At 39.7% G+C, this 10967-nt stretch overlaps 1 protein-coding gene across 2 annotated transcripts in view; it reads right to left on the bottom strand.

The window, feature by feature from the left end:
- Nucleotides 1–8257, bottom strand: part of mcm6 (minichromosome maintenance complex component 6) — a 43780-nt gene extending 35523 nt beyond the window's left edge. For both annotated transcript variants that reach the window (XM_061890993.1, XM_061891002.1), the window contains exons 1-7: nt 8032–8257; nt 7793–7939; nt 4200–4310; nt 4033–4120; nt 3792–3953; nt 3565–3730; nt 3336–3481 (exon numbers count right to left, since the gene is read on the bottom strand). In XM_061890993.1, coding sequence (XP_061746977.1) covers nt 3336–3481; nt 3565–3730; nt 3792–3953; nt 4033–4120; nt 4200–4310; nt 7793–7939; nt 8032–8129 — 918 coding nt within the window. In that variant the 5' untranslated portion in view covers nt 8130–8257. The remainder of the gene's footprint in view (nt 1–3335; nt 3482–3564; nt 3731–3791; nt 3954–4032; nt 4121–4199; nt 4311–7792; nt 7940–8031) is intronic.
- Nucleotides 8258–10967: the final 2710 nt, after the last annotated feature.

Raw genomic sequence — 10967 nt, 5'->3', positions numbered from 1 at the left:
GGTGGTAGTATTATGCTCCGGGGCTGTTTTGCTGCCAGTTGAACTGGTGCTTTACAGAGAATGAAAAAGGTGGATTACCTCCAAATTCTTCAGGACAAGCTAAAATCATCAGGCCGGAGGTCGGGTCTTGGGCGCAGGACAATGAGCCCAAACACACGTCAAAAGCGGTTAAAGGAATGGCTAAATCAAGCTAGGATTCAGGTTTTAGAATAGCCTTTCCCCAGAGTCCTGACTTAAAGGTGTGGACAATGCTGAAGAAACAAGTCCATGTCAGAAAAAACAACACATTTAGCTGAACTGCACCAATTTTGTCAAGGGGAGTGGTCAACATTTCAATACAGAAGCTTGTTTTTGCAGTGATCTGGTGTAACCAAATATTAACATTTTGCATTTTTAGGAGACCCATAATAAATTCATAAAAGAACCAATAGGAGACCCATAATAAATTCATAAAAGAACCAATAGGAGACCCATAATAAATTCATAAAAGAACCAATAGGAGACCCATAATAAATTCATAAAAGAACCAATAGGAGACCCATAATAAATTCATAAAAGAACCAATAGGAGACCCATAATAAATTCATAAAAGAACCAATAGGAGACCCATAATAAATTCATAAAAGAACCAATGGGAGACCCATAATAAATTCACAAAAGAACCAATAGAAGACCCATAATAAATTCATAAAAGAACCAATAGGAGACCCATAATAAATTCATAAAAGAACCAATAGGAGACCCATAATAAATTCATAAAAGAACCAATAGGAGACCCATAATAAATTCATAAAAGAACCAATAGGAGACCCATAATAAATTCATAAAAGAACCAATAGGAGACCCATAATAAATTCATAAAAGAACCAATAGGAGACCCATAATAAATTCACAAAAGAACCAATAGGAGACCCATAATAAATTCACAAAAGAACCAATAGGAGACCCATAATAAATTCATAAAAGAACCAATAGGAGACCCATAATAAATTCACAAAAGAACCAATAGGAGACCCATAATAAATTCATAAAAGAACCAATAGGAGACCCATAATAAATTCATAAAAGAACCAATAGGAGACCCATAATAAATTCATAAAAGAACCAATAGGAGACCCACAATAAATTCATAAAAGAACCAATAGGAGACCCATAATAAATTCATAAAAGAACCAATAGGAGACCCATAATAAATTCATAAAAGAACCAATAGGAGACCCATAATAAATTCATAAAAGAACCAATAGTAGACCCATAATAAATTCATAAAAGAACCAATAGGAGACCCATAATAAATTCATAAAAGAACCAATAGGAGACCCATAATAAATTCATAAAAGAACCAATAGGAGAACCATTATAAATTCATAAAAGAACCAATAGGAGACCCATAATAAATTCATAAAAGAACCAATAGGAGACCCATAATAAATTCATCAAAGAACCAATAGGAGACCCATCATAAATTCATAAAAGAACCAATAGGAGACCCATAATAAATTCATAAAAGAACCAATAGGAGACCCATATTAAATTCATAAAAGAACCAATAGGAGACCCATAATAAATTCATAAAAGAACCAATAGGAGACCCATAATAAATTCATAAAAGAACCAATAGGAGACCCATAATAAATTCATAAAAGAACCAATAGGAGACCCATATTAAATTCATAAAAGAACCAATAGGAGACCCATAATAAATTCATAAAAGAACCAATAGGAGACCCATAATAAATTCATAAAAGAACCAATAGGAGACCCATAATAAATTCATAAAAGAACCAATAGGAGACCCATAATAAATTCATAAAAGAACCAATAGGAGACCCATAATAAATTCATAAAAGAACCAATAGGAGACCCATAACAAATTCATAAAAGAACCAATAGGAGACCCAGAATAAATTCATAAAAGAACCAATAGGAGACCCATAATACATTCATCAAAGAACCAATAGGAGACCCATAATAAATTCATAAAAGAACCAATAGGAGACCCATAATACATTCATCAAAGAACCAATAGGAGACCCATAATACATTCATCAAAGAACCAATAGGAGACCCATAATAAATTCATAAAAGAACCAATAGGAGACCCATAATAAATTCATAAAAGAACCAATAGGAGACCCATAATAAATTCATAAAAGAACCAATAGGAGACCCATAATAAATTCATAAAAGAACCAATAGGAGACCCATAATAAATTCATAAAAGAACCAATAGTAGACCCATAATAAATTCATAAAAGAACCAATAGGAGACCCATAATAAATTCATAAAAGAACCAATAGGAGACCCATAATAAATTCATAAAAGAACCAATAGGAGACCCATAATAAATTCATCAAAGAACCAATAGGAGACCCATAATAAATTCATAAAAGAACCAATAGGAGACCCATAATAAATTCATAAAAGAACCAATAGGAGACCCATAATAAATTCATAAAAGAACCAATAGGAGACCCATAATAAATTCATAAAAGAACCAATAGGAGACCCATAATAAATTCATAAAAGAACCAATAGTAGACCCATAATAAATTCATAAAAGAACCAATAGGAGACCCATAATAAATTCATAAAAGAACCAATAGGAGACCCATAATAAATTCATAAAAGAACCAATAGGAGACCCATAATAAATTCATCAAAGAACCAATAGGAGACCCATAATAAATTCATAAAAGAACCAATAGGAGACCCATAATAAATTCATGAAAGAACCAATAGGAGACCCATAATAAATTCATAAAAGAACCAATAGGAGAACCATTATAAATTCATAAAAGAACCAATAGGAGACCCATAATAAATTCATAAAAGAACCAATAGGAGACCCATAATAAATTCATCAAAGAACCAATAGGAGACCCATCATAAATTCATAAAAGAACCAATAGGAGACCCATAATAAATTCATAAAAGAACCAATAGGAGACCCATATTAAATTCATAAAAGAACCAATAGGAGACCCATAATAAATTCATAAAAGAACCAATAGGAGACCCATAATAAATTCATAAAAGAACCAATAGGAGACCCATAATAAATTCATAAAAGAACCAATAGGAGACCCATAATAAATTCATAAAAGAACCAATAGGAGACCCATAATAAATTCATAAAAGAACCAATAGGAGACCCATAATAAATTCATAAAAGAACCAAACTTCATGAATGTTTTTCGGGACCAACAAGTATGTGTTCCAATCACTCTATTACAAAAAAAGGGAGTTATTATTGGAAACTCAAGATAGTCATGTGTAAGTCAACTTTGGATCGGGACTGTAGACATGGGTTAAGTTCTATTCTCTTTCTTACCCGTGGGTTGGTGGGAGCGACGTAACAAGCCAGGAAGGCCAGTCTGTACGACAACTCCCGGACCCCCAGAGCTTTCAATCCCCTCAGACCGTCAGACTCGAATCCCTGCGGTCCGCTGACCCTGGTACTGGTCTCCGCTCGCAGACCTCCAGAAGGAATCCACAGGGTTGGAGGTGAACAGTCCGACAGCAAACCACAGAAACGTGACGGTGCGGAAAGGGTCTGATACCGGGAGTGCTGAGCTGGGAGACGTCCGGCACCACCACGAGAGTTCCCGTGAAGTCGCACCGGTCCCCGGCCTGGGCCATCTCCACCGCCTCCGCTCTGAGGACAACCTCTAGGGACCGCGGGATGGAACCACGGGGCAGCTCCGCCTGGGTTTCCTGGATCCGGACCTGGGCACAAAGCACTGCATCGCACACAGTCCTCAAACCAGCCCAAACCTAGGGACGTTACCTTCTGGAAGTCAATGAACTTGGACTTGTGCGTGTCCAGGTGGAAGCGCGAGCGGTTGTTGCACACGGGGTTGCGGCAGATAGTGGGCGGGGAGTACTTGAACTGCTGGGGTACGTCCTTGATGACCGCCTGACAGTCCATGCACAGGAAAGTGCCGCTCACCTAAGACAAAAAATACCCACACATCCCCTGAAGCTCAGGCCAAAAATTGTCGCAACTTTGACCGGAGAGCAGGTCTCACCAGTTCCGGGTGGACCGGGTGCGTCCTCACCACCTGACCGCTGATCCTCACCAGGGTGCCGATGCGCATGGACGACAGCTCGCGGATCCTGAAGCCAACGTCGACGTTATTATTCATTTTTTTTTTACCAAATCCAAGGACACACTTAGTCCTGATACGAATCGTACTTGTGTCTGGCAGGCAGATCTTCCAGCGCCACGTAGAACTCTTTGTTGAGCGGAACGTTCCCATGATCCCTTGCAAAGTTGCGGACGGCCCGACACAGGAAGGGATAGACTCTGGAAACAGGGAGTTTGCACACTTTAGTGCCTTTTCTTTGACACTTTTCACTTGTATTTGCTCCACCCGTGAATACTCGTCTAGAACAGTGTTATGGGTCGCAGCGGTACTCCGTTGTAATACACTTTTCCACCACTTGTGGCGGTAATGACGATATAAAACTGGGGTGGTTGTAATACACTTTTCCACCACTTGTGGCAGCATACTTGCCAACCCTCACGGATTTTCCGGGAGACTCCCGAAATTCAGCGCCTCTCCCGAAAACCCCCCCGGGGACAGATTTTCTCCCGAAATTCAGGCGGAGCCGGAGGCCACGCCCCCTCCAACTCCATGCGGACCCGAGCGAGGAAAGCCCGTCCGCTTTCCCACAATATAAACAGCGTGTCTGCCCAACGACGTTACAACTGTAGAATGATCGAGGGCGAGTTCTTGGTTTCTTATGCGGGTTTATTGTTAGGCAGTTTCATTAACGTCCTCCCAGTGCGGTAACAACACACAACAACAGCAGTCACGTTTTCATCTACCGTAATGCAGTAAGTCTGCCGTAAAACAGCAATGTTGTGACACTCTTAAACAGGACAATACTGCCATCTACTGTACATGCATATGGTTAGAAAAGTAGTGACATAGAATAGAACAAGGACGGACAATTCAACCCTTAACTCAACAATGAGTGTTATGTGTGTGTATATGTGTAAATAAATGAACACTGAAATTCAAGTATTTCTTTTTTTTATAAATATATTTATGTATAATAAAATAAATATATTTTATATATATATGGCTAGAATTCACTGAAAGTCAAGTATTTCTTATAATAATGAAGTACTTGACTTGGTGAATTGTAGCGGTAAATATACTCCTCCCCTCTTAACCATGCCCCCGCCCCACACCCGACCACGCCCCCCACACCCCACCTCCCTCCATCGGAGGTCTCAAGGTTGGCAAGTATGCTGGGCATAGCTCGGTTGGTAGAGTGGCCGTGCCAGCAACTTGAGGGGTTGCAGGTTCGATTCCCGCTTCCGCCATCCTAGTCACCGCCGTTGTGTCCTTGAGCAAGGCACTTTACCCACCTGCTCCCAGTGCCACCCACACTGCATTAAATGTAACTTAGATATTGGGTTTCACTATGTAAAGCGCTTTGAGTCACTAGAGAACAGCGCTATATAAATATAATTCACTTCACTTAATGACGATATAAAACAGGGGTGGTTGTAATACACTTTTCCCCCACTTGTGGCAGTAATGACTTTTTAAAAAAGGGGTGGTTGTAATACACTTTTCCCCCACTTGTGGCAGTAATGACAATATACAACAGGGGAAGTTGTAGTTCACTTTTCCACCACTTGTGGCAGTAATGACAATATACAACAGGGGTAGTTGTAATTAACTTTTCCACCACTTGTGGCAGTAATGACATTTAAAAAAAGGGGTGGTTGTAATACACTTTTCCACCACTTGTGGCAGTAATGACAATATACAACAGGGGTGGTTGTAATACACTTTTCCCCCACTTGTGGCAGTAATGACAATATACAACAGGGGTGGTTGTAATACACTTTTCCCCCACTTGTGGCAGTAATGACAATATACAACAGGGGGGGTTGTAATACACTTTTCCCCCACTTGTGGCAGTAATGACAATATACAACAGGGGGGGTTGTAATACACTTTTCCCCCACTTGTGGCAGTAATGACAATATACAACAGGGGGGGTTGTAATACACTTTTCCCCCACTTGTGGCAGTAATGACAATATACAACAGGGGTAGTTGTAATACACTTTTCCACCACTTGTGGCAGTAATGACAATATACAACAGGGGTGGTTGTAATACACTTTTCCCCCACTTGTGGCAGTAATGACAATATACAACAGGGGGGGTTGTAATACACTTTTCCACCACTTGTGGCAGTAATGACAATATACAACAGGGGGGGTTGTAATACACTTTTCCCCCACTTGCGGCAGTAATGACATTTAAAAAAAGGGGTGGTTGTAATACACTTTTCCACCACTTGTGGCAGTAATGACAATATACAACAGGGGTGGTTGTAATACACTTTTCCACCACTTGTGGCAGTAATGACAATATACAACAGGGGTAGTTGTAATACACTTTTCCACCACTTGTGGCAGTAATGTCAATATAAAAAAGGGGTAGTTTTTTTTTTGTGTGAAGAAATATTTAGAATTAAGTTCCATCTGGATTCATGAACTTAATTCTAAACATTTCTTCACAAAAACGTCAATATTTATGGAACATGTCCATAAAACGTCTAGCTGTCAACACTGAATGTTGGATTGTTGTATTATTTTTTCACAGTTTATGAACTTGCATTCATATTTCATTGAAGTATTATTCAATAATATATTTATAAAGGATTTATAAATTGCTGGTATTTTTTATAAAAATTTTTTATAGTAAATCTCACTTGCTTCAATAATATATTTATAAAGGATTTATAAATTGCTGGTATTTTTTATAAATTTTTTTTAGAGTAAATCTCACTTGCCCCTTGGCATACCTTCAAGTACCTCCAGGGGTCCACGCATCCCCTAGAAGAGGACTACTGCTCTACAAAATGTCATCGCGCACGCTTCTACATCACGTTGTATGAGACTTGTGCAGAACTACGTCAGTGGCTGCAAGACGCACTTGTTCAACAGCCATACGGGTCACACTGAAGGTGGCCGTGTAAACACCTTTAACACTGTTACAAATGTGCGCCACACTGTGAACCCACACCAAACTTAAACACAAGAGAACAAATACCCAGAACACTTTGCAGCCCTGGCTACAATATACAACACCTCAACCGATGCAAGTAGTGAGGGTGGGGTGAGGTGTATATTGTAGCCTGGGACTCTGGGTAATTGTTCTGTTGTGTTACGATGCTGATGTTCTCCCGAAATGTGTTTGTCATTCTTGTTTGGTGTGGGTTCACAGTCTGGCACATATTTGTGACAGTGTTAAAAACATTTTTTTACAGCCACCCTCAGTGTGACCTGTGTAGCTGTTGATCACGTGCAACATATGAGTGGGCTCGCACGCTGCCAGTTCAGGTTGTAGGGGGCGCTAAAGTGCCATTATGGCACTCCCTCAATATTGTTGATATGGTATAAATCGACGGGGGATTTTGAGAGAATTGTTGCCCTGAAATTTAGGGGTCTCCCGGGAAAATTGGGGACGTGGGCAAGTATGACGCGGTTAAGCGGCGTTCATATATAACTCGCGGGGCCCCATAATAACGTCTCGCGGGCCGCATGTTTGAGGTTTGTTTTGATGATCAATCGTTGTTATTTATATTCCTTTTTTTATCTTCTTATGAGGAAATGTATCAGAATACCCACATTTAAGAACGCCTAACTCAGAAAACTGGCTCAGATTCACAAAAATCTCAATGCTATTCACTTGAAATCTTGCAGTAATAATAAGAGTAGTAATAATAATATTATTAACAGTAATAAGAGTGGCAACCTGTAATACTCCTCCTGGATGGTGGTCGCCAGCTCCTGGTTGAAACCCTCCAGGTCAGTGAAGCTAACCAGGAGCGTGTTCCTCTCAGGCCGGATCAACTCCTCAGCCTCCCGGACATACTTCACTTCTCCATCCGTGGTCTGGAACCTGCACACGGACACGAAAAATAACATTTGCATGCATCGTGGTACCGTGCAAGCCCTGCAGCTACAACAATGCGAAAAAAGCACGGCACTCACTCCTCCAAGAAGGCCTGGAATAACTTCTGACATTTATCGGCCAACTCGTCTTTCACCGTCTCCCCGGCAGTCTCCGCGGTGGCTGTGGCGACGTCCATACCGAAAATAATCCAACAGTTAGGTATACAACGCAAAAAGGAAGAAAAAAAAAAAGAAGCGGTCCTGTACTGACAAAAACGAGGTCCACACCGCACTGCACTGGTTCGCGCGTAAAGTCACACCACGTGACATTTGGCGGGAGGCTTTGTACCCAATCGGAGCTGCTATGGAAATGAGACGCCTTTCAGCCAATCAGGATGCGAGGTCTGAAATCGCGGAAGTTGCTGCGTCACGGTTCCCACGCGGGAGAAGGCGGTAGATATGGACGAAGGTAAACAATTGTCGCCAATAAAACATTTATGTCACCTTTTAATACATATTTCCGCTTACTAAGTTCAGTTGTTACCACAATAATGATACACACTCGATATTTATTTCCCCAAAGTAACCACTGGGGGGCAGTGACATACATTTGACCACTTAAACTGTGTTTTTTTGTTCACTAAAGCTCATATTTTCACAACAAAACAGCTCTGTTGTTTATAATTAGCTAACAGAAATCCCCGTTGAGCTAGTTTTAAAACCTATTGATAAAAAAAAGCTAGTATGGCTGTGCTAAAGGACCAGTTGATAAAAAAAAAAAAGATCGTCTGTCTGACAGGAAGTCTGTCTTAGTTTTAGGACGTTTTGATTAAGAAAAATATAAGCTAGTCAAAGATCGTCTGCCCGACAGGAGTTCTGTGCTGGTTTTAGGACGTTTTGATTAAAAAAAAAAAAAAAAGCTCGTCAAAGATCGTCTGTCTGACAGGAGTTCTGTCTTAGTTTTAGGATGTATTGATTTAAAAAAATAAGCTGTTCAAAGATCGTCTGTCCGACAGGAGTTCTGTCTTAGTTTTAGGACGTATTGATTTAAAAAAAAATACTTGTCAAAGATCGTCTGTCTGATAGGAGTTCTGTTCTAGTTGTAAAACGTATTTTTTAAAAAAAAAAAGCTAGTCAAAGATCGTTTGTCTAACAGGAGTTTTGTGCTAGTTTTTGAACGTATTGATAAAAAAAAAAAAAAGCTAGTCAAAGATCGTCTGTCTGACAGGACTTCTGTGCTAGTTTTAGGGCGTATTGATTAAAAAAATAAATCTAATCAAAGATCGCCTGTCTGACAGGAGTTATGTCTTAGTTTTAGGACGTTTTGATTAAAAAAAATAAGCTAGTCAAAGATTGTCTGTCTTAACAGGAGTTCTGTCTTAGTTTTAGGATGGATTGATAAAAAAAAAAAAAAAAAGCTAGTCAAAGTACGTCTGTCCGACAGGAGTTTTGTCCTAGTTTTAGAACGTATTGATTTGAAAAATATAAGCTAGTCAAAGATCGTCCGTCTGACAAGAGTTATGTGCTAGTTTAGGACGTACTGTTTTAAAAAAAACAACTAGTCAAAGATCGTCTGTCTGATAGGAGTTCTGTTGTAGTTGTTGAACGTTTTTTTTTTTTTTTTTTAAAGCTAGTCAAAGATCGTTTGTCTAACAGGAGTTCTGTGCTAGTTTTTGAACATATTGATTTAAAAAAAATAAGCTAGTCAAAGATCGTCTGTCTGACAAGAGTTATGTGCTAGTTTTAGGACGTATTGATTTAAAAAATAAATAAATAAAAATTAGCTAGTCAAAGATCATCTGTTTGATAGGAGTCCTGTCCTAGTTTTAGGACTTATTGTTTTAAAAATATAAGCTAGTCAAAGATCGTTTGTCTGACAAGAGTTCTGTGCTAGTTTTAGGACGTATTGATTTAAAAAAAAAAAGCTAGTCAAAGATTGTCTGTCTGACAGGAGTTCTGTGCTAGTTTTAGGACGTATTGATTTAAAAAAAAAAAGCTAGTCAAAGATTGTCTGTCTGACAGGAGTTCGGTGCTAGTTTTAGGACGTATTGATTTAAAAAAGAAAATAAAAAAAAGCTAGTCAAAGGTCACCTGTATAACAGCACTGCTGCGCTAGTTTTAGGACCTATTGAATAAAAAATAAGCTAGTCAAAGATCATCTTTTTAACAGGAGCGCTCTGCTGCTTTTAAGCGCAAAAATGTGAAAAAAAATCCCCTATATCAGTGGTCCCCAACCACCGGTCCGGGGACCGGTACTGGTCCGTGATGCATTTGCTACCAGGCCGCACAGCAACATTAATTGTGTGACTGCTTGCAACTTAGAATTTCATGGCTGCAACACGTGCCAAAGTAGTTGGGAAAGGGCATGTTCACCACTGTGTTACATCACCTTTTCTTTTAACAACACTCAATAAATGTTTGGGAACTGAGGAAACTAATTGTTGAAGCTTTGAAAGTGGAATTCTTTCCCATTCTTGTTTTATGTAGAGCTTCAGTCCTTCAACAGTCCGGGGTCTCCGCTGTCCTATTTTACGCTTCATAATGCACCACACATTTTCGATGGGAGACAAGTCTGGACTGCAGGCGGGCCAAGAAAGTACCCGCACTCTTTTTTTTACGAAGCTACGCTGTTGTAACACTTGCTGAATGTGGCTTGCATTGTCTTGCTGAAATAAGCAGGGGCGTCCATGAAAAAGAGGTCGCTTAGATGGCAGCATATGTTGTTCCAAAACCTGTATGTACCTTTCAGCATTAATGGTGCCTTCACAGATGTGTAAGTTACCCATGCCTTGGGCACTAATGCACCCCCATACCATCACACATGCTGGCTTTTCAACTTTGCGTCGATAACAGTCTGGATGGTTCGCTTCCCCTTTTGTCCGGATGATGTCGAATATTTCCAAAAACAATTTGAAATGTGGACTCGTCAGACCACAGAACACTTTTCCACTTTGCATCAGTCCATCTTAGATGATCTCGGGCCCAGACAAGCCGACGGCGTTTCTGGATGTTGTTGATAAATGGCTTTCGCGTCG

This window comes from Nerophis ophidion, linkage group LG02, assembly GCF_033978795.1.
Source record: "Nerophis ophidion isolate RoL-2023_Sa linkage group LG02, RoL_Noph_v1.0, whole genome shotgun sequence".
In the NCBI taxonomy this organism is placed as follows: domain Eukaryota; kingdom Metazoa; phylum Chordata; class Actinopteri; order Syngnathiformes; family Syngnathidae; genus Nerophis; species Nerophis ophidion.
The sequence above is the reverse complement of the archived record's forward strand: the minus strand, read 5'-3'. Positions and strand labels throughout refer to the sequence as shown.